The sequence below is a fragment of the Echiichthys vipera genome (assembly GCF_963691815.1).
Source record: "Echiichthys vipera genome assembly, chromosome: 19".
Taxonomy (NCBI): domain Eukaryota; kingdom Metazoa; phylum Chordata; class Actinopteri; order Perciformes; family Trachinidae; genus Echiichthys; species Echiichthys vipera.
This window is the reverse complement of record NC_139844.1, coordinates 17024157-17048269: the sequence shown is the minus strand read 5'-3', so window position 1 is coordinate 17048269 and position 24113 is coordinate 17024157. Positions and strand designations below refer to the sequence as shown.

At 44.4% G+C, this 24113-nt stretch overlaps 2 protein-coding genes across 4 annotated transcripts in view; one reads left to right on the top strand and one right to left on the bottom strand.

The window, feature by feature from the left end:
• nhsl1b (NHS-like 1b) overlaps window positions 1–16345 on the top strand; it is a 108308-nt gene extending 91963 nt beyond the window's left edge. For 2 of the 3 annotated variants that reach the window (XM_083934220.1, XM_083934221.1), the window contains exons 4-8: window positions 1195–1399; window positions 4279–4410; window positions 6187–9513; window positions 10630–10762; window positions 13728–16345. In XM_083934220.1, the coding sequence (XP_083790346.1) occupies window positions 1195–1399; window positions 4279–4410; window positions 6187–9513; window positions 10630–10762; window positions 13728–14550 (4620 nt within the window). In that variant the 3' untranslated portion in view covers window positions 14551–16345. The remainder of the gene's footprint in view (window positions 1–1194; window positions 1400–4278; window positions 4411–6186; window positions 9514–10629; window positions 10763–13727) is intronic. The other variant, XM_083934222.1, reaches the window with a different exon arrangement.
• A 2297-nt stretch (window positions 16346–18642) lies between these two features.
• hebp2 (heme binding protein 2) lies at window positions 18643–23784 on the bottom strand. The gene is made up of 5 exons (XM_083934259.1): window positions 23710–23784; window positions 23347–23453; window positions 21764–21899; window positions 20978–21158; window positions 18643–20740 (listed from the first exon to the last, which is right to left on the bottom strand). The coding sequence occupies exons 2-5, from the start codon at window positions 23422–23424 to the stop codon at window positions 20557–20559; spliced, it is 579 nt and encodes a 192-aa protein (XP_083790385.1). The 5' UTR covers window positions 23425–23453; window positions 23710–23784; the 3' UTR covers window positions 18643–20556.
• Between the last annotated feature and the right edge of the window lie 329 nt (window positions 23785–24113).

Here is a 24113-nt window from a genome sequence, read left to right as displayed (position 1 = left end):
ATTGTTTGAAAGAACTATCTTCTCTAGCCAGTCTAATGCTTGGGATTGTCAGGACGGACCGTAATGGACACAGGGAATGGTTGCTGGATGTATTTGGGAGACTCAGGACAACTTTATTGCAGCAATTTTCAATCTCTGACCAACAAAATCACTCATTTTTTGTATTTTCAATGGTGGCAAAGATCAACCAGTTACAGATGCAGCCTGGCACATTTTGGATGATGCAGTGAAAGTGAAGATGAATGAATCATGTTTTTTGCCCCTGGAGGTGATCTATAATCAGAACAATTTGGGCGTATTTATTATTCACCGTGCTCTAAATACCAAACCTGCGTTTAATCATGACTCAGAAGAATGATTTCAAAATATGAGATGGACTCTGGTATTGACAGCACACTGGAAACAGCTGTTTTTGTCCTGTTTACTAACAGCTCGATTTCAAGCTTGGACGCTGCAATAAAATATTGCCGTCTGCTGCTTCTTGGCTGTATATTCTCCTTCAGGACTGAGAACTGTTAGTGTGTGAATGTAGTTTAATGCATGAGTGATTCTCTCTTTCTCCTCGCTGTTGCTCTCTTGCTTTTATCCTGCCATCTCTAAAAACGCTCTGTTGGTTTACTCTGATAGATAGATGTGTGTGTGTGTCTGTGTCTGTGTCTGTGTGCGTCTCTACTCAGGTTTGATTGACCATGAAACATGTTTACAGCACCGCAAGCCTCTAAAGGTCGCAGCGATTTCATATATCAAAGTCTGTTTGTGTGTGTCGATAAAGTCTGTCAGTTGTAGTTTGGTCTCAATTAAGTTCTATTTTGTTCTATAATATCCTATTCCCACTCTCACTTTCTTTTATTATCATGACATTTTGTCTCGACATTTTTCTTTACCCATCAGTTCTGTACTCTAATTCAATATGTTACCATCTTTGTGCCTTCCATTACCCCGTATTGTGCTTCATCTCTCCCCTCTGTCTCCCTTTTCCTATCTTATCTTTCCTTTGCATTCGACTCTCTTCCCTTCCTCCCATCTCGTCTCAATTACCTGTCACTTTTATTATCTCTTTCATTCCTTGTTTCTATCATCTCTCCTCATCCGTACCTTTCCTTTTTTCATCTCTGCTCTCATCCCCTTTTCTCTCTCTTTGCCCCACTTCATGTTGAACGTCTCGTTAACCCATTCTTCCTCTTTCTCATCTAGTCCACAGATTCGTCAGCGGAGGACAACAAATCTCAGCTCTCCATGAGGCCCCAGACCCCACTGGGAGGGAGTGAAGGAGGGGAGGTGTACGAGGTCGACGGAAAGGTTGTATGGGCCAAGGGAACAGCCCTCCCCACCCCAGAGGAGAAGATGAGGCTGGCGGCCCGGGCCGTGCCCACAGACATAGTCGCCATCAACGTTACAGGTTTGACCTCAACCGTTTTGTTCACCTCTCAAACAGTAGCGAGTAGCGACCGATCCCCATCAGTGTTTGTAGTGGAAAACAAATCTCCTGTTCCATCTAGTTCCATATTGAATAGCAACGTAGAAAGATCAAATTACCTTGACTTTGATCTAGTCTCATTCATCCTCAGTCTGAAACATTAACCACTCCCCTCACACATTTTTGTTTTGTTTTTCTTTAAAGAATACTCTTGACATTTTTGGAAATATGAATGATTGCTGCTTTACTGAGAGTTGGATGATGAACATCAAATTCACGTCTGTGAGTTTAATACAGAGGAAGCTACATGTCATGCTTAACCTGGTTTAAACCAGGAGAGGTGGCAGCTAGCCTCCATGAAATAAACAAGACCAAGACTTTACAGGCATGCTCGAGGCTCTCAGCAGGTATAATGTTTACCATGTTCACCATCTTAATTTAGTGTTAGCATGCTATTAGTTACTAATGAACACCACGCACAGCCGAGGCTAATGGGAACGTCATTAGTTGTGTCAGTCAAAGTATTGGGACAAAGTAAAAATTCGGACCTGGTGATGGTACTAGATGAAAAGCCATCTTGTGCGGCTAATAAAAAATGCCCATCGATTATTAAAGAATGCCTTTTGGTGACCTAAAAACTGCCATATTAACATGTCACATCCAAGGCTGGGCGATATGGCGATAGATATTGTCAATATAAAAACTTCTATCGTATATATTTTTTAAATATGCTTTCTATCACAGGGCCAAAGTGTGTTACAGCAATATTTACCACATCAGGACAACGTTGTGCATGTTATTTTCGTTTTGCACTAAAGTTCTTAATTACTATACTGGCTACTCTTCATTTGTCAAGTAATCACACAGGAGTATACACAAATAGGTTTTACCATGGTATGTGGTTATTTCATAAAGATTATTTATGTATTGAGTTACCAGTAAACTTGAATATATATATATATATTGATAGAATATTTTGGCCATATCACCCAGCCCTAGTCACATCTTGTGATTTTCTTCTTCTCATCTAATTCTCAGTAAGGCAACGAACAAGGAAATGAACTAAATCAGCAAATTGTCCGACAGTTCCTTTAATCAACCCTCTGTGCCTAAGTGGATAGGAACTAATCAATTACTGTATCCAGTCATCCACGGAGGGAAAAAACTGTATGTGTCAGTCATGGATGTGTGCCTCTCCTCCTGACCCTCTTGTGTATATTCTCCCCCTTCCATCATGCTTCTTGCATACTGACCTTCACCTCCTTTTATGTGTGTGTGAGCAAGCGATTGTGTGTGAAAATCGCTTGACAGCTTATCCGAGGGTCAAGGCTTTTCACCGACTTTATGTCAGATCACAGGACGTCTGACAGATTAACACAGCAAAACATGTCAGTGCTATTCCCCTGTTAGCATTTCACATTTTTCAGTGCTGCACACATAGATGGATATAGATATAATATCTCGTTCTGCCAGTTCTGTTGATTAATATATTACGCTTTAGGTTGTGTGACGTTCTACTCGTGAGACATAAACTCACATCAGCCAGATGTATCGTATGAGGTGTAAACGGATGAACTACAAAGACTCCAAACATGGCAGTTCAGTATCAACGTCTGAATTTTGCTGTTGTCAAGGCCAATATATACAGTAACTGCGATCCTGGCATGCTTGAGACACTAATGAGTACTAAATGTGGTCCCACTCCACACAAATCACTGCTTACTTCATCTCCTGTCGCTTTACATTACCGAGAAAGAGAGAGAAAACACACACACACGGACACAGAGGGAGATCCGGGACTTGTCACTTTGAAGGAGGAATGTGATAGACACTATCTGCCCTCATATCAATTTCTATTTCCCTAACGCCTGCAGGCTGTCACAAGCAGGCCAAATGGCAGAAAGAAGAGCAGTTCCTACTAGTACGATATTACTCTTCCTTCAGGGAAGCAGGGCAGAGTTTGCAAACGATATTGCGTGTGTGTGTGTGTGTGTGTGTGTGTGTGTGTGTGTGTGTGTGTGTGTGTGTGTGTGTGTGTGTGTGTGTGTGTGTGTGTGTGTGTGTGTGTGTGTGTGTGTGTGTGTGTGTGTGTGTGTGTGTGTGTGTGTGTGTGTGTGTGTGTGTGTGTGTGTGTGTGTGTGTGTGTGTGTGTGTTTGCTCCACCTCATATCTGTCCTGTGCATGTATGTTTTTATCATAAAAGCATGCACTCTACATTTCACATAACTCACATGTACGCCACATGTACACCTCCAGTCACATATATAATCAGGGTCGGAAATGAACGCAACCCATCAGCCAAACAATGTAAGTTTTCTTTGCCAGCTCACGTTTCATCAGCCAGTGCTTCAGTTATTTTAATGATTAAGCTTGGCGAGTAAATGAGTTAAAAAATGAGCGGGTACGTTTTGGCTGGTGGATGAAGTTACAAGGGTCATGTCACCCAAAATGACAGAAACACATTTTCTCACTTTCCTCTAATGGTATAATGCAATACAAATACCTTTGTCTATATTTGCACGAGTTTAGTTTAGTCTGCGAGTATGCGAGAATTGTAGTGCTCACAGCATTGAATAATAACTTGAAAAATCAAAAGTATCTCATATTTATGGAATTCAGACATAACAAATACAATCAAAACGATCTGCATGGCTAGATAACACTATAGGAAGGTGAGAAAATGTTTTTTTTTATCATTTGGTTGATCCAACCCTGAAGGTTTCTTTCCCTGTTGATGTTGCATGTTCAACCTTTAAATACAAAGAAAATCCCTCTGCATGTTTGAGTTTGTTCCTTCCAACTAACCGACTTCTGTTTGCCTGTGTGTCCGCCTGCTTTGCTCTCGCCCTCCCGGCTACCAGGGGCAGTGTTTGACCGACAGGCGAGCATCCGGCGCTCCCTCATTAACACTGACACCGTGTCCCGTCGGCCCAAGAAGGTCAAACGCAGAAAGACTATATCAGGGCTGCCTGACAACTTCAACCATGAGCTAGGTATGGATCACTGTGGAGCAAAGTCTACTGTCCACAGACCTGTACCAACACTCTGGACAAGCATCCCTCCTGCTTTCATTACCTCCCATAACCATACTCTCTATTAATGCTTTTACCCATTAACTGTATACATTGACCGGAGAATGAAAAATGACACATGCAAGTCCATAGTGTTGGATCAAGGCCCACCAGATCTTTTCCTGTTTCAGTTCTTCGTACAAAGTGTCCTCATTTGCTCTCCTCCACCCTGTTTAACTGTATCCACAGCCAAGAACCGGTTATGAAATCCTTTTCAGTAGTTTTGTGGTTTTAATTTCGCCCCTTTTTTCCTTCCTCTAGAAACTTTTTCACTCACATAATCAAATTTTAGACTTTGCCTGTTGGAAAATCCTGTCACACAGGAGAAGTTAAGTGCAGGATTTGCCATTCTTAAATATGTATTGTCCATAATCTTTCAGCTTAACTTTCTCCTGTCCCCTTTCTCTGTGAATTGTGTTTTTTAATTATGTGTCTGTGCCATAATCCTGTGGCTATATTGGTAATCTTAACATGTGTCCCATATGTGTCTTACTACTCAACATGTGCTGATTATGAGACAATGGAGCCTTTGATCATGGACACCTAAAAAAGGCACCACAACCTTTGTTGTCCTTGAGGAGGGCTAAATAACAAATATGAAGTTTTAGAGGTCCCTTACCCTTGGTTACTCAGCTGAGTTGGATGTACAGCGATCACTAAGCTTACTAAGCTGACAATGTGCTATGCTGACTGACAGCTGATGTTTATTTACACGTCTGTGAGCTGTAGGACAGCAGCAGCGTTTAAGGAGAATGTCATTTCTCCATGCGATAAGATCACCAAGGCTGATACGAAAGAAGCTTTAAAGTCTGGTTAGTGACCAGCTGACGACAGCCTCTGAATGTCATGATTACTGGGCTGGGGTAATTGTCCCAGTGCCTCATCCCTCCCCTCTCCTTGCACAAGAGCTGCCTGCGAAGTAGACCTGCAGCTTAATCTATCGCAGCAGCAGCAGCAGCCAAGCTGTCACTCCAGCTTTTAGCAAAGGAGGAAGAGAGTGTATGTGTGGTTTAGAGAGAGAGAGACAGCGGAGAGAGAGAAGAAAGGACGCAAGAGTGTGTGTGTATGTTTTGGGATACAAGCATCAATAGGGGAGCAACAACAGATGGGAGACACACTACACATCATCTCCCGTTTACAACTCATTCTTCAAATTGTTTGTTTACAAGCCGGTATGTTCAGTGAATGTTTGTCTTTGTGATATCTGTATTTCTGTGCGTCCTTGTCTCTGTATCTATCTGCATACTCGTATGTTCTGACTCATGCATGACAGTGCATGACCATGTCACTGTGTATGTTTGTGTCCATGTGTGTGTGTTTGTCTGATTGCTGCCTCGTAGCTTACCAGCAGACTGTCCTGGACTCCAGGGTATTATTTCGCTTTTCTATCGGACTGAGGCAGAGCCAGAACAGGAGAGGAAGCATTGTAGGGAGTATCTCTCTCTGTCCTCCCTCATACCCTTTTCTCCTTAATGAAGAAGACCAGAAGTTATTAACGTATGAGGGGGTTACAGTAAATTAAATTAATTAGCCTCCATGTGACCACAGTTAATCTATCAGTCCAGCCAGACGAGCTGGAGGCATTATGGCTGAAGAAGTTCTAGAGAGGAAAGTGAAGGGTCATGGTGCAGGGAAGAGAGAAAACAAGGTATTTTGATCACTCGCATGTTTATCTTGTTTCCTCTCTTCCTTTTACAGCTGCAAAAGGACACAGCGGGGAGCTCCGGCCGCATTCCATGTTCATCCCGGGACAGTACTCCACCTTGGGCAGGACTGGCAGCGTCAACTCAGCGCTTCGACGTTCAGAGACCAGAGACTCCGGCTGCCAGACGGAAGAAGTGAAGATCGTACCCCCATCCATGAGAAGAATCCGGGCTCAGAGAGGACAGGGAATCGCTGCTCAAATGGCTGGCATTTCTGCTTCTTCCTCAACAGGAAGCATTTCCATCTCAAGTAGCGAGAGCTCTGGGATCCTGATGCTTCCGCAGTATAACAGAGATCCTTCCCGTTTTCACAGTCTGCCCCGGCAGGGTGCCAGGGTGTCCCTCAGTGCTGACCCCATCTATAGCAGTACCCCCATCAAGTCAGAGGAGCAAACAACACCTCAGAGGCAGATTGGAAAGCTTCAGGTGGATGATACGGTGGTGCACATGAGAAATGCCCCAAGGACAGGCACCCTGCCCAGGCCAAAGTCTCAGGAGGTGAGGGGGACACAGGCTAGCGATTGGGGCGGTGGTCCAGCGTGTGTAGTCTCCCCACATGCTGCCTATTCCACCTCAGTCATCCCTAATGCCACCCTGTCTAGCTCCTCTGAGGTCATTACCCTCAACACATCCGCTCAGCTCCCCCATTCCCCAGCCTCTGCTTACCCCATAGCTCGACCGCTCAGTCTGGCTTCCTCCACCAACACTGACCACATAATCTCCAGTCCACCAGCCTTTACCCACAGCTCCACCTGCCCGGCATTGGCCACTTCTACACCTGCTCACACACCAAAGGACAGCGGTCTTGTATTTGCAGCACCTACTAGCGAGTCAGGGCAATCGGACAGCAGTATACACAGTCACAGCACCTTGGCCCCCACGCCGCCATCCTGCCTGCCAGAGGAGCAGTGGATCTACGACACGCCAGAAAATGTGGTGGTTCCACACCGCACTCTGACCTCCAGCTGCTCCACTCCTATAAACCAGCTGTATAGCAGCCTGGACCTCTCCTCGAGGACCACTACTGACTCCAGCTCCCTCTATTCCCAAGACAATGATGGATACTACACCTCCATGCACATGGACTCAGGCCTGCGCTCTCGTAGCCATGGCAGCGGGCATAGTGCAGCACCTGGACGGGCCACAAGACACAGCATGTATGAGTGCCGTGAGATGGCCAATCAAGAAGACTCTGGGAGCTTGTACAGTGATCGCTCACTGTCTCGCAGCATCTCCCTCCGCAAGGCCAAGAAGCCTCCACTGCCCCCGGCTCGTACAGATTCTCTCAGACGCAAGAATGCTGCGAAAAAGCCCCTTGGAGGTGTAAGCGCAATCAGCGGTGCTAATGAGCAAAACGGAGCCATGCTCAATGAGACTCTAATTGCGAGCTTGCAGCAGAGCCTACAGATGGGGCTGAGAGGAGGGAAAGGAAAAGGGGCTTCACCTTCTTCACCCTCTCACAGCCCGAGTAGCGACTACGATGACCCATGGGTGCTGCGGCCGCGCAGTCAGAGCAGCATCAGTGCAGGTAGCTCTGCAGCATCTCTAGCAGCTAACGCCAACTGTGGCGGCGTGTCTAATGTATACTCACTATGCCACGTGACGCCTGCTCACAGTGACACCAGCAGCCTGCGCTCAGACTATGCCGATTCCTGGGGCTACTACATGGACTACCCTCGTAACCATGGAGACCAGAGGGCACAGACGCCTCCGGCCCACAATGCAGATAACATGATGACTGGGGCTCACCCAGGAGGATTACAGAATGGAGGTGGGGTTCTCAACAACAACCAGGCGCCTGGAGCTTCAGGCAAGGAGGTAGGGGTGGCGGTGAAGCCCAAAATGTCCTCACCGGACAGAGTGCACAGACTGACCTCCCCATCTAGCGGCTACTCTAGCCAGTCCAACACCCCCACAGCTGGAACCCCGGTGCCCTCTTTTGTCAGGTCCATGTCTCCCTCTGGCAGCCGCGCCAAACCCAAAGTGCCCGAGAGAAAGTCATCTCTCCTCTCCTCTGTATCCATGTCCTCCTCTTCCACATCCCTTTCCTCCAACACCTCTGACTCGCTCAAAAACTCTGGGCCTCCTCCTCCACCACCTCCACCCTTGCCCCTCTCCTCCTCCTCAGCTCCCACCACCCCTCTCGGCCAACCTCCACCCTTCCCTCCCCCTCTACCACCATGTTCCAGCGCAGGCACTCCGTTACCAACCACTCCACGGGGTCCAACTCTGAGCCCACCCGCTGCTTGCTCCACCTCCCCAGAATTTCCTCCTCCTCCATCCCCTGAGATGCTAATCCATCCCAGTTCATCCTTGAATGGGAGCTTTAGTCCTCCCCCTCCACCTCCCCCTCCTGTCCCCACCATGGGGCCCCCTCCACCTCCTCCACTGCCTGCTTTTGTCCCACCTTCCTCCTCCCCATCCTTTGTGAAGGCAGTGAAAGATACTCCAAAACCAGCTCTTCCCAACAGCCCTACAGAGTCACCTAAGCCCCTGATCACTCCGTTTGCACTGCAGAGTGTTCAGCTTCGCTCTGTTAAACGGCCAGAGAAGGAGATTAACGGAAAATCGGAGGAACTCATCATAGCTCAGGACACAGGGGTGGACCTCCTTCAGGGTCTAAAGCCTCAGACTCTGGAGAAGTCGCACTCCCTGGAGCATCCCACTGTGATACACCTGTCAAACTTCTTCCCAGAAGAAGATTCACGTAACTCCTCACCTTCACCTGTGTCCAAGCTCTTAGAAGAGTTTTCTTTCGAGTCCATTATCATAGATGACATACCAGAAAGTGCTGTCATCACTGGGAAAGTCGAGGACCAGAATGACTTTCTCTTCAATGGGAAAGAGAAAGTTGAAGGACAAGAATCATTGCCCAGTCCCCCACGGAGCTCCCAAAGCTCTCCTGTCAAACAGAAGCCCCCAGTCGTCTCGAAGAAACCCAAATTCTCTTTTCTGCCACCATTTAGCCCCCAAACAATCAATGAGCATGTCCCAGCTCAGCATGAAGATATAACCCACCTGTCACAAATAGAAGACCAAGTAGATGCGCCGCAAAGACATATAAAGAAAGAAGAGAAAGAGAGTAAAAGGGAGCAACAGGAGGAAGAGGAAACCTCAGAGCACTCCGAGCTTCTAGCAGAGAGCAGGGAAACCTCCGCAGTTACTCAGAACAAGTCCTGTAGTTCTGCTTCTGCCAGCCAGGAGACAAGTCTTGACCATGGACTGTGCAACAATGGAGAGGCTCATGAAGAGGAAGAAGAGGAGGAGGGAGATGGAACAAGTAGCACGACTGGATCCATCAGCTCCAAGGAGGATGACACTGGTGAGTCTGACAAAAATAATATATTATATATATATATATATTTGATCATATTTCTTAATCATCAAATCAAAGTTAGACACATGCAGAATTTGTGACGGTAGAACACTCATTTTAATTGGTGTCAGTCGAAAATCTTCATTCACTTAATAGTTAAGCTCATTATCATAATCCTATATGGCTAGTAGTAAGACTGTTGCCTGCTAGCCGTGCGGCCAGCTCCTTCAGGCGGCTGTGAAATTGATTTCTCCCAGCGAAGCAAAGGATCCCGACTTGAAACCACACGCTGTTAAAGATTTGAAAAACTGTGAAATAGCGCAGGATCGACAGCTTATCACTGGGACAGCACTGCTGCAGCCTTACTGAGTTTTTCCTCCTCTCTCTTCTACATTTCATATGCAGAGATCTCTTGTGGCTACCGTCCCTTCGTTTTTTCCCGCATTGCTCCCCCCCACCCCTCCACACACCTCAGCCTCCACTGTTCACCCCACGATCAATTTCTTATTTCTAAATATCCATATATTTTTTGCCTTCTCCCCTTTTCTGTTTCTCTCTCTCTCTCTCTCCCTGTCCTACTCAGACCCTCTTTCTTTCTGTCCTGCTCCCCCATCCACCCACCCACCCCCCTCTCTCTCCTCTCTCTCTCTCTCTCTCTCTCTCTCCTCTCTCTCTCTGAGGTAAGGGAGGGGGGCAAGTGTCCCAGGGGAGATGCTTTTTTCGTATTTGGAGGGAGAGAGGGGGGGAGGGGCTCCATCGTATCAAGAGGGGAGGGGGAACCGATCTGGTGAGGGGACGGAGGGGAGGATGGGGAGAGCGTAAAGTGAGACTGCCTGCAGCGGCTCAGGCAGTGGAAGTGCAGACGTGAGCGCGGAGGTTGAGAGGAGGAGGAGGAGGAGAAAAGAGGCTGAACTAGAGGAGAAGAAAAGAGAGGAAATCTACAGACAGAAAGAGAATGTAAGAAGACAGTCTGCCACCTCCTCCATACCAGTACAGATTTCATAGACAGCCAGGTTAATGCGACGGGACGGTGGATACACAAGTGTGTGTGTTGTACTGAGTGAACCTGAAGTATGTGTGGTTTCTTGTAACTGTGTATATGATGTGTTTCTCCGTCCCCAGGTGAGGTGTTCTACTCCAGCACGGCTGAATCGTCTCCGGCCCCATCAGCCAACAGGGCCCCCAAGGAGAACATGGTGACCCCGACTCCCACGCGGCCCCGAACCACTGAAGACCTTTTTGCCGCCATTCACAGGTACCATGATGCATTTCTCCCTTGATTTTTACGCCTCTTGTCGCTTCTTCATCTCCTCCAACCTCTTTGCTCCTGACCTGCTTCAGCTCCCAATATATAATTTATCCCACTGAGCGAGTTTATTCTTCCTCTAGTACATTTGTCATTCAGTTTGTTTTTTTCTTCTCTACCTCACTCCTTTCTCTGTCAGCATCTCTCTCCCTCTTTCTCACCCCCTCATAAACCACAATGTATCGCCCTGAACCCCCCCCCCCCCCCCCCCCCCTTCATCCTATGATTTCTCTTTTTCCATCTCCATCTCCATCTCCATCCCCCTCCTCTGCCCCTGCCCTCCACCTCTCGGTCATAACTTTACCCAGCGCTGTCCCATCTGCAAGCATACGCATCTGTCAAATAGCAGCTCTCTGGAGTCTCCCAGCCCAGAGTGGCTTTTTTTCACCCACGTTCCTGGTCAGTGAAGAGACCGATTCAAGAAGCAAAATGAGTCAGCCGTCACATGTTTATCAAGGCATCCGTGTTGGTGAAGGCACATTAGCGTCGCTCACTCTCAGCACAAGAAAAAAAGGCGATAGCTTCATCCATTATTTAACTGCTCGACACCCTCGGGTCCTAATCTAGGTTAGAGGCCACCGGAGAGATTTGTCTTTCTCCCTCTCTCTGTTTTTTATTTTTTTATCTCTCTCTTTCTTGTACACACCGCTCTCTGACACATATGTGCTTCAAAGGGAGCACACATAATTTTCTCATGCAGCCCGCCAGTGTTTGCGTTTCACAGTCACGTGCAGCGGCACTCGGAGTTCTCTTGAGCATCACAGGATTTCATTTCACAGGATTTTATTTCTGCCGGCGACAGATTGCCGATGCATTTACGGCGCACACATCACAAGCACAATTTATTGTGCAGTTTAATTGGATGGCAGAATTGTGTAAGCATGTGTGCGTAAACCTCACAGTAGGGACTGTGTTTGTTTACAACTTGCTTTACTGCTCTCTTCCTCTGTTGCACCTCCTTAGTATAGAACATATACAGGGTTCGCACAAAGTCTTGAAACTATGGAAAATGCTTAGTTTTAACCGTTATGTTTTCAAGATAGCTAACTTGTACCTACTTATCAGCTGTTAGAGAACAGTTGGATTTTGTTAGCACTTCAGCAACATGTCAGGCATCAATCCTTGCATCTATCATGAAAATTCGATCTGAGAAATTGTAAATAAAGTACATACATTTTAATAATTATGATGTAAAATTATGTCACAATCTAAGCCTTTAAATGTATATGGTTTTTGATGGTAACTTTCTGCCGTCTCCCTAACTGTTCCCTCTTCACCTCTCTATTTCTCACCTGTCCAAAACCTTTATTTTTGACTCTGTCATTTCACCTCCACGTCCTCTCTCTCTCTCTCTCTGGGAAAACAACCTTTCACAGCTGCACCATAAAATACAACTTGTCTAGAGGGAGATCCTCCCAAAACAAATGTAATACAGCCCAGAGAAAGAAATCGATCAAGCCCTCGGAGATGTGCCTTAAATTGAAGCCTTGTTTACCTCTTTAACTGAGATTGGTATCACCACCTCTCCCGCGTGGCCGTGTTTCCCTGAACTCGACAAACCGTGAGTTCAGCCTCGGCTCGTCTAGGGTCGACCGGGCTCAGGTGTGCGAGCGCATGCACGTGTGAATGTGTGTGACAAAAGTCTTATGTAATGCTGATGGGCTAATATGGCGAGGGAGCTCACAGAGCTGTTGAATTTAGGGCATAGACACATATTTTGCAGCCTTTCTAAAGTTAAAAGCAGACTCTCTTACAAGCCGTTCCTATCCTCTTGTTCGACCTTCACAAGTATATTCTCTACAGGTTATTTGTTCTACAGATTAAGAATTTTGTCTCACTGCGTCCTGCGTCTCCCTTTACTTTTAGCATCAAATCTCTCTCCTTTACCTCGGCCTGTTTTTTTTTTATGCCTTAAATCATCTCTGTCTCCCCTCTCTTCCTCTTTCCCTTCTTATACAGAGAGGGCATGCAGTGGTCGGGTGCATCCTTTTTAGAGAGGTGCAAAGTGGCAAGTAGTCCCTTCCCTTTAATTGGCAAGCCTTGTTTCTGCCATGGCGGTGATGCTACCTTTGAATAAGCATCAATAATCCCCCCCGCAACCCCCTGGACCACACAGCTTAACAAGGCTGTTACCTTGCTAGCCCTAATCCCCTGTATTCTGCCAGTTGCAGCTTTATTGCTATGCTTTGGTGCAGCAGTTATAGACCGTGTAGGCTGAGTGGTGCAGTCAACCACTCCGATACCCCCCGTTGAGAGGAGACTAAATCGTCCGTGTGTGATTAAAACTGCTTTGGGCACTTTTCCAAGTTTGTGTTTTTGATTAATTTCATTGTGCCGCGTCTGAGCTTTCCTGTAGAGTTGCCGCGTCTGCAGCTTTTCTTGTAAAAACTCATTGGATATCTTTAACCTCAAAATGTATAACCCTTCTTCTCATTGCCCTGCTTTTATTTTGTTTTTTTGAACATCCACGCCACTTAGTGCTCCATATTGTTTTACTTTAAGATTCGTGCTGTGACGCATGATTGCTGGGGGCAGTGCTGACATATGGCAAATTTGGGACAAAGATTTGCGGCGTGTGGGCCAATTATTACAAGTGCAATCTTCTTTTTCTTTTTTAATTAGCAACCACAACACAGAAACATTTACGAGGCTGAGCTGAGCAGTCCACCAATGGCTGCTTCCTGCTCAGTTATAAAAAATCCCATATGCTGCAGTCCAATTTCACTTTGAATAATTGGATTTAATGATTATTTCCTTACAAAACTGCCCCCAACTTTTGCATCTCCTCTTGCTTAGTTAAACATTTAATTACCCTTTGATTCAACTTTTTACAAATTCAACAACCCTGCTTGCACTCACTCTGCAGAATTTCTTGGTGCATGTCATTAATCTGGTTATCCACATCTCACCCTAGGTCGAAGCGCAAGGTCCTGGGTCGCAAGGAGTCTGAGGAGGACAAGTCCCGGTCTGGGAGCCACCCACACTCCCCACCCGTCACCCCGACAGGTGGGTCCCCAGTAATGTCCCCTGGAATAGCATCCCCAGGGATGGCGTCCCCAGGGATGGCATCCCCAGGGATGGCGTCCCCAGGGATGGCGTCCCCAGGGATGGCGTCCCCAGGGATGACGTCCCCGGGGGCAGTGTCTCCTGGAATGGTGTCCCCGGGGGCGGTGTCCTCCTTGCCCCGCCAGACAGGCTCCATCCAGCGCAACCTCCGCAAGTCCTCCACCAGCAGCGACACCTTCAAGGCCCTTCTACTGAAGAAGGGCAGCCGCTCCGAGACCAGCTTCAGGATGTCGGCCACTGAGATGCTCCGCTCCACCGACCCTCGCTCCCAGAGAACACACTCCGAGTCAGCGTTAGACTCCCCTGCTGCTTCACCCTCCTCACTGATGGCGCCACACAGCCCGTGCACCTCACCCGGGCGCGGTAAGAGGGCGACAGATGAGTGGAGCCGCTACGAGGCCCTGGCTCTGTCCTCGCCGACTTCGTCATCCTTTTCAATGAGCGGGTTAAAGTACGGGCGCTCACGCACGCCACCCTCTGCTGCCAGCAGCAAGTACAACGCGCGCTGCCGAATCCTGAGCAGCCCAATGACAGTGATCTGCGAGCGTGAGGGGGAGCTGGCTGAGAGCGAGTACGGAGACACTGCAGAGAGTCTGTCCAGACCCACGGCTCAGACTCTCCCTGGACTCAATAACTCCAACAGCACTTTATCTGAAGAGAGCAGAAGTTAAAGAACAAGAAGCGCCCCTTAGATACAGGGAGCTCTAATCACTTGTCATAACCAGGTATGGGGCAGGAAGAGGAGCCAATAAAAGGCCCTCTGCAAACACATTCCTGAGCCCCACCCCATCGGCGCTGCCTCTGAGGGAGCGGACCTGTCGGGTCCTGATGTGAGGTCAGAGGTCGCCCCGTCATGGACCGGACTGAACTTGAACTGAAGTGGAGAACTGGCTCTGCTGCAGCTTTTCAAGACTCCCATAATTCACTATCCTTCGTTTGGTGACTCACCCTTTGTTAAAAGAATAGTGTTTCTTTTACGCCTGGTATTCTAAGTTTTCCATTTGTTATGCTGTTGTTGTTTTTTTGTTTTTTCTAACTTTATCCTGTCCTTACCACACAGCAACCCTTTAGATTATTTGGAGGACATGGTTAAAATGGTAAACTAAGGTGAATGAAGAAATTGAAAAGTCCTTACATTGCTGCTGTGGTGCTACGTAGCTTGGCAGTTGGAAAGAGTGAAATGTAGAGGCGCGCTAGACGCTCACCTTGTGAACTTTCTCAGTTTCTGCTTCTCTTCTGTTGGCTCTGGAAAGTGGTTTGCAAGTGTTGGCTTGGAACAGCCCATAATATTGTGGAAAGAACTTGAGGATGTGATACATCAGACAGCTGCGGTTATCACCAGGTCTTGCTTTCTGCTCTTAGGTCAGAGGTTTAATTTGCACAGCTGGTAAGTTCAGTGGTCCATAGGAAGTGCGGAGGGCTCAGTGCTGTCACCTTGTGATGGCCAGGAAGTAAACAACAGTCAAGTGTAAAAAAAAAAAAAGACTCAACCAAAACAACAAATTTACTCTATCAAGACTCATAAAACATCTATTAAATGAATTTTGTGCATAGGTCTCTTTCTTTGTGAAGATTGTTTTAATAAACAAGTGACGCCATGACGTGTGTTTGGGAGTTGAGTATGAATCTATCAATGTAAAAGACGGAAATTAGAAGAAACGCTTATTTTACTGTCCGGGTCTTTAGTGATCATGTTGGTTTACCAAAGAGCTGAGAAAAAACAAACAAAAAACTACTGGCCATTAATCTGGAAGTGAATTCAATCTGAGAGTGCGACCGTGTCTGACAACCTGCATACGGTCCAGTTGTCGCTGAGATATGCTAGAAGCTTTTAGGGCTTTAATGATTTCGATAATGCAGTTGACCTTTTCTGCTAAGTTTATCCTTTTGCAGTTTTATATGAATCTGTATGTAAATACATAGAGAAAGGAGTTTTAAGTAACATTTTGACTTATTTTCTAAGACAGTTTTAGAGCCCTGTGTTTGCTGAAAGGGAGTGCTTTCCTTTTTGTAGATTATTTATTTTCACATAGCAGGGCTGCAAATGTGTCACAATCAGAGTCAACCAGCAAAAGTGATGGAGGCACAGGGAAGGGTTGAGAGGGCCACATTTACTACGCTGATCCCGCCGGGCCATTTCTTTCTTTGCAAAGGTGCTTCATAGTAACAATAAAAAAATTGCAATGATGTCAATATTTATGCTAAAGCCTTCTACTGCCCTTAATCTTGAATCATGCAAAGCCCACGCCGGTGCTCACAGCTGAGTAAATGTGGTCTCTTTAGAGTCATAAACTGAGGTGACAGGCGTGAGACTTCATAACCTCCTAACAGCCATAACACCCTGTGGATTAATCACCTGTGATCAAAGTGTGTCCCCCAGCTCCCGCTCGGGCCATGATTGAGCACCGTCTTATGACAGGGAAAATGCCTCAGTCGCAGAGAGCTTGTGAAAAGACTGAAGAAGTAGTGGGAGTGGAGCTGCTAATGCTCTTGTGTATGTCTGTATAATAAAAAAAAAAAACAAGGTGATCTTTAAAGAGTGTGTTTCTGTCATTTTTCTGTGTGTGTGTGTGTGTGTGAGAGAGAGGTTCACGGCCATCTGCCAACCCAGGACCCCAAATCACAACCTCATTAGTGCCGTCGCCATGGCACCCACACTCGTCTGTCATCTGGAAAGCTCCAGAGGCCATCGTTTACCCCTCCCCTCCCCCGCAAGGGTCATCAGTTACGTCTCCTGGACATCCCATCGGGACACACACACACACACACTGAATCACAGCCCATAATAGACCTCTCCACTAACTGCAGAGCGAACGTCTGACGTACAGTTCGTAGCCCATGACCGAAACCTCTCATTATTCTCCGCAAGACTTCGCTGCCCTATCAACGCGGGAAAAGGGAAAACCACCTGACCACCCTTCAGCGTTTACACTAAAATCCCTCAATCCCAATTCAGCAGAGCGTCACCTGCTCTCTGACACTGTTTCCATCTGTCTGTCAGTCAAGAATCAATACAATCTCCTCCCAGTCATAATGGCACTGTTGTATCTGAATGCTTGCACTCCTGTATAATATGAAGTGACAGATGAGACTGTATTGACATGAACACGGTGGAGTCCAAGAAAGGAATAGTTATCACCTGTGTTTTTATTGCTTGACTCGTATGGTCATACATTTTGGTACGATTGAGGGGTTACAGTTCAATATTATATTGGGATTTAATTTAAATTAAATTTTTTGAAAGCTGAAACTGAAATAGTATAAAGAACACACCACCATATGCAAATGTTACGCTGGCGTGGAAGAATCAAATGGCTGAAGATAAATTACAGTCTATTTAGCGGAGGGTTAAATAACACAAAATGAACAACAAAACTTTGCATGTAACCATTCATTCAATAACTTAGTGTGATTAGTGTTAGTATCATGACACACAAGTGTATCGATATTTCCTTGACACCCCCACTCATAACCAGACCCAAGAGGAATCTGCAGATTTTTTTTCAGTTTTCAGCAGTGATCCAGAATAACCACTTTGCTCATAAGTCGTTTCCAAAGCTTTTTTTTAATGTTAAATTTCCTCAGTCAGCGTGTGCCAGAGACTCAACACTGCAAGACATATTGAGTCACATTTGTTTAGTCAAAGTAGACGCATCTTTGCACGACAAAGCAGCTGTAAATAGACTGTTTGAGAATCAGTTGGTGTTTACTCACAAGCTCTGGTGTCAGGCATCAATTTTTCACTGCTTTTTGACATTTCATAGACAAATGGGTTAATAAATGAATTGCTTATAAAAAATTACACATTAGGCCTAAATCTTAATAGTGTACTTAATTGAATGTAAACCAGCCTGGTAGGGATAAAATTAACATCAAAACTTACTCTGGTAAATGTAACACACATGCAAAGAAAACTGACACCTAAAGTTAAACTGATTTGAAATATGGGGTGTGGGAAAAACATGAACCTTAGCAAAATCAAATGAAAATACTTCACATGGATTGTAAAAACTGCAACAACATGATTGGACCAGTCTGTTTATCTCTACCAGAACACTCCTTTTGCCATGAGAGAATTGGATTTCTTCTTTCTTTTTTTTTTTTGTATCCAGACTAAAATTCTCTGTTAGGCTGCAGGGGGGGGAAGATACCATTCAAATAAACGACTGGTGTGTGGAATAAAACAGTCGGCCTCATTATACATTTCCTATCCGCAGCAATGTTTCCCCTCACTGAACACGGCCAATGAGATCGATCTGACTAGTGAACGACAGACGTAGGTGGAACGTACGTGTGTGTGTGTGTGTGTGTGTGTGTGTGTATGTGAGTGTGTGTGTGTGTGAGTGCGAGTGCGAGTGTGCACGTGTCTGTTCAGAAGATATAAAAAGAAGTTGTTTTTGCTGAACGTCTGAACATGATATTGGGAACAAGTCTGCCACAAATAAAAAGAATGACTCAGCAGACACGAACCTGACGATGAGAGACCGCGAGCTGAGGGGAAGGTGAGAGAGGACAAAGGGCGACGTGAACTGTGGCAAGCGTTTTGCCCGGCTGATAAAAAGGTCACGATGATCTGAATGTGGAGGATGGCCTGAACTGCATCAGATCAGACAAATGACTCACACTCACACATTAAAGAACCCCTCACGAAATAGAGACGACTAAAACCTAATTACGCCGTGAAGATGGAGGTAATAAATGAACAGGATAATCAATAATTTAATGCTGAGTTACATTTATTAGTGATGAGATAATATATTTTACATTCTTAAACATCATTTAGAGGGAAGTAATATCTCCCATGATTCATCAGTGCAATGCTTATGTCATGTTTCCGTCATCAGGTACCATGTAGCATCCCTTTAAGAATTAAAAAACAATTTCTAGTACATCATGAGTTCTTAATGGTTAAAATAATTTATTGTAGGAAGTAAAGTCAGATTTAAAAAAGCATTATGTTTATGTTAGCTTATAAATGCCAAGCACCATAAACGTGGTCAATTTCAGCACACATGCAGGTAATTTCACACTGATTAATTCAACAGGGGAAAGGTTTTTGCAGAGACTTGGCTGATGCAGGTATGACTGCAGGTCCAGATATACAATGACTCAGTAGCTCATTATAACAAGTGCGATAGCAGCGACAGTAAGTGAAGTCTGAGATCAGATAGACATTTTGTCAGACAGGCAGTCACCTTCCCTGCAGGGACACTGACAAGAGGAAAATACATGCTGTCAGAGTTTGCAGGTCACCTCCAAAGTTAAAGGAGAGTTGCACACAAGTTTATCTTGACAGCAGCATGCCCATTTGTACACTGAAAGCCTCATCGGTCGCTGTAATCAATCAATCATTCCTCTTGTCCAAACTGGCCACAAAGAGATGTCTTTCTGAGGTGATTCCAATGTAAGTGATGGGGGACAAAATCCACAGTACTCGCTCTGTGTAAAGATGCTTTCAAAAGTTCAGCTGAAGCTCCAACAGTCTGGGTCAAACATATCAAGTGAATTAAAAAAAAAAAAAAAAAAAAAAAGTCCTCTTTGTGATGTCACAAACATTGTTTCCTTGCTGGTGACATTGGTCACATTGGTCTTGGCTCAACACTGGCTGCTACGTTCACACCGCAAGCCTTAGTGCTCAATTCTGGTTTATTGCTCCTATCTGTTTTTTTCTTTTTAATTTAATTTTGTTGTTCACATTATTTTTTAAATGTGGTCTATACCAGATTCCAGTGTAAACTGGTCTTCACTGACCTGTATGCGCAAAAGAACAGTAGCAAAGACGTCACACGCACCACTCAGTTGTGCGGAAGTCCGCGTTTATGGTTGCATTTATGAGTTGTTGTGAAGCCAGTGAATTTGTGAGCAGATGAGGAGGAGGAGGAGAAAAAAGTGAGCCGAGCCTTTAATGATGTCTTTTTGTGGAGCAATGGCTGCTGCTTCTGTACGGAACCACTTATGAAAGTGTCCCCAATCCGAAAGGAAAAGATCAGGTTTTATGTGATTTGTGATCTGAGACACATATGAGCAAAAAAAACTCAGATTGGGGAAACCAACAGAGGACTATGGATTTTGTCAAACACCATCAAGCAATCTATTTGCAGCCAGAACAGACCTAATGTCCTGTATGAGTGAAAACAAATTTAGAAGTACCACATTACTTAAACTTTATATATTTTTCCCTTTAGGAATAGCTGAATAGCAATAAGCAAATGTTTGTATTTTCAACACATAATTCGTAAAAAAATAAAATAAAATGAAGAGGCACTTGTGGTTTTTGTTATGACAAGTTGCACAAAATGAGAGAACTGTTTCCTGACTACTTGGCTCCACCTGCTGGACAACTGGCCCACTGGATGCAGTTTATTGCTTCAGGTTTATTTGTTTGTGATGACCTCCTCTTAGAGCTCTTGTAATCATTTGTTTGGTCTCTTTGGCAAGATTTTCAGTAAGTCTATAATTCAGTAACTTCCAGTCAAAGGAAACATATATAAAAATGTTGGTCATCAGTATGACCTTTAAAACTCCCATTTTATTCCTTATATATCTATAATAGCAATGTTTCTTTTTCCTTTTTGACATTGATTAGTGCTGTGCTGAGTGTTATAAAATGAGCATGTTGATTATTTCTTCTAAAATGGGATTATTTGAAGGTTTTGGTGGACAGAGTGTTTGAACTTCTACTCCTGCTCCTTCTTAAGGACCCAAACCTCGTTCCTGCGGTTGGTCAGTTTGAAGGGACTGTCATACCCGGCTGCGTAGTACGGCTTTTCGACGTATTGCACTCCGTCCCTCTGCAGGCTCTCCATAAGTTTCAGAAGCTCTTCACGCTTCATCTTCTCATTGGAGAAACCACCAAATGTCCTGGAAGAAGGATCAAGAGAAGGAGCGATGATTAAGTCCTGCATATCAGGGAATTCAAGTCTCCATTTCATTAATTCTCTTCTAACTGTACTTTCTTCTTATGAAGTGTTTGAAATATTTAGTTAAAAAAAAGACGGATAAAAACAAAAATATAAACGACTTGCAGGGCTAATTTTTACGTGTCATGACTTCTGAACAATATTGTAATTAAATGTATAATCCTAGGTTGTACTGTACCTGACATAAGCTGTGAACTCTTTCCTGTGCTCCACAAACACCTCCGGGGCGCTCGGCTCTGGTGGATTGTCCTGATGCTCCTGCGGGATGTAGAAGGACACGGTGAACTGAGATTCACATGCGGGGCCGGCTCCAGGGTCCACCCGGCACGTCACAGGAGCCGTCATCTCCACTTTCACCTCTGAGGAACAAGGAATATAAATACTACATTAAATAAATTAAGAAAAACACAAGCAAAACACACATATGATGGATGTAAAACATATCAACGAGGTTAATCACCGGTCTGACGTGTAATCAGCTTTCATAAGACGCACAGGTATTAAACTGTCTACAAAAAATCCTCAGGTATCAGCTGGTGGAACAACACTTGAGTAAATAAAGACACCTGAACAGATGGTGGTTACAGAAGCACTACGTGTGGCAGATGTAGAGGGTTAAACAGCAGGTTTGCACATCACACTCTCCTTACACTGCAGTCAACGGCACAAACAATATACATTCTCATAAATAATGCTGGTGTGAACTGCTGAGTAAGACAAAGGCAGCGCTGCTGTTACAAACTGCTGAGCGAGAACTAAAGTGCACTTTTTCATTGATGTTAGTCTCCACACTGCATTTGAACATTATCAACATGATAATTTGATTTAATAAAGTTTACATTTTTTTTTCTGGTTACATTAACGGCTTTACATCGATTTTGTTTTTTTATAAAAGCTTTTTTTTGTTGCTTTTCACCCCACATAGATCCATGTGGCGTTTTAGGACCAAATGGATGAAACTCACTGTTGTGATTGTTGCCTTGAATGTAGCTGAAGAGCCTGCGGAAGCCAGCATTCATAGCTGCATCCCACTGCATCTCGCTCAGAGAGGTGCTCACCCATTTAGTAGCATGGTAGGTGCGAACCTCATAGTCTTGTCCCTGCAGAAAAGTAAACGTACACACATGCACGCACTTAATATAAGTGAAAATTCCCATGTTACATTATATTCTATGTACTGATCAAGAACTTAACTATTATGGCTCTTATCATAAATATGACCCCATAGTATTTAGATAAGTCAAATATTTTAAGCCCAGTTCTCTTATAATAAAGTAAAATATATAGAAACAAATGAGAAAGTTCAAAGAGCTACTAAACTTATTCCAGATCTGAAAGAGATGTCATATGGAGAGGAGAGGTTAAGACAATTTAACTGACCAACTCTAGCATATAGGAGACACAGAGGTCTATAAGATTATACACAGATTATATGATTTATACTGCTGAGCCTGTCGTCCACATCTGGAATAAAAAATGTAAAGTAAAGTGTTGTTCACACTCTGTGATCTTTTAATAATAGATTGGATAAGCTCTGGTTAACAAGGGATATTTTGTATATTTTTTCGAGCTGACTTTATGATTATTTTATTCCTGTTTTTTTGTGATAATTTGTAAAAGTACTTGTGAAATTATTGTACCGCACTGAACTGGGGAGACTCTGCATGGAACCAGCTGCAGAATGAACTGAAACTGAAGGAGCTGGTTTCTCTAAACACATTTAAATCCCTTCTTTCTAATGATGAAGCAGACTCTTCTGTCGGTACATGCTTTGTCTAATGATGTTCCGATTGTGACTCCTTTTATAAGTCCTCTATGGTTGTAAACTTCCTGTCATTGTGAACTGTGTTGGTGCCTGTCTTGGCCAGGACTCTCTTGTAAAAGAGATTTTTAATCTCAATGAGAGATTTAACATTTGGTTAGATAAAATAGTTATCTTGATATTATTTGTTTTATGTTGTAGATGGTAAATGGACTTTCACAGTGTTTGTCACATTCACCCATTCACACAGACATTCCCACTGATGGCAGTGGACATCTACATACCATCTAGTCTAACCATTCACACACATTTACACACTCATGCACAGCACGAGGAGCAATTCGGGGTTTAGTGTCTTGCCCAAGGACACTTCGACATGTGGACCGGTGGAGGTGAGGTCGAACTACCAATCTCTCGAATGGAAACGACCCACTCTTTTACTGAGCCACAGTCGCCCCAGTATAGTATTTTTTGTTTGTTGTGGCTGGTGAGTCTGGTGTGGAGGATTTATATCCTTTACCAGAAACATTTGGTCTATACCTACTCTGTATAGTGTCCTGAGATAACTTTTGTTATGATTTGGCACTATAAATAAAATTGAATTGAATTGAATTTAATAAATAGTGACCAGTGGCGAAACCAAACATTTGAATATTGTATTCTCAAACAGAGACAGTAGCACATGAACTCTGTTGTTACATGGCAGCAGAGTGATAAACAGCTCGACCAACATCAGACCAAAGGTTTACTGTCCTTTTATACAAGACAATCTGGGAAACATTTACCATTTTCTCCTCCTCTGCTGTGTATGTAGGATTCTGCAGTCCAGTGGAGAACAGAGCTTGTCCCACAGCTTTCAACATGACGACTGGTGTGAAGATGTCAAAACTGTCTGCGTCGAGAAAAAAAGGGAAAAAGCTTTCTAAACACTGCGCAGTCAGCATTATAAACCACCATACTGGTATGTAACGCTAACCTGTCACAGGACTAGTTATGTATTTAAACGTATCTTAGCAACACAGCTCTGGAAATTCACTTAATTCAGATTCGGCATTGTAATTGTTCGATAACCTTTTTGTTAAAACAATGTTAACAACACGGCAAATTGTAAAATTGTTGAATAATGACAGAGATAAAGACATATTTACCAAATGTTCAAGTCACGCGTTTGGTAACGACTGTCAGGGTGTGGAGCGCGTTTGTTTTCATATCACCACTTCCGGTTACAAAACAAGCTGGCATCTGATTGGCTGAGCGTCTGTAACTTCAAAATAAGAGTCCGAATCTTTAACGTAAACACCACTGAGCAAATAAAGAGTTACAAAAGAAATCAACTTTGACCACCATGTTTACATGCTTCAAAGTGGTGCAGGACCTAGGGCTAAATGATAGCGATTCATTAAATGACGCCATAAACACAAAAAACTATAATGTCCGGTAAATGAGGAATTATTTTTTGCTGCTTCCAGTAACAATAGATACAAAGAGCACTTCACAACTGGAAGTTTTGTCTACATTACATATATATAAATACATTTGTAGCAGTATTTCG

Coding starts and splice junctions, on each gene's coding strand:
- hebp2 (XM_083934259.1), bottom strand. CDS start 23,424: ATGTTGAAAGCTGTGGGACAAGCTCTGTTCTCCACTGGACTGCAGAAT. Junction 21,900..23,346: donor CAGCAGAGGAGGAGAAAATG/GTAAATGTTTCC, acceptor ACTTTTCTGCAG/GGACAAGACTATGAGGTTCG. Junction 21,159..21,763: donor TCAAGGCAACAATCACAACA/GTGAGTTTCATC, acceptor CTTGTTCCTCAG/AGGTGAAAGTGGAGATGACG.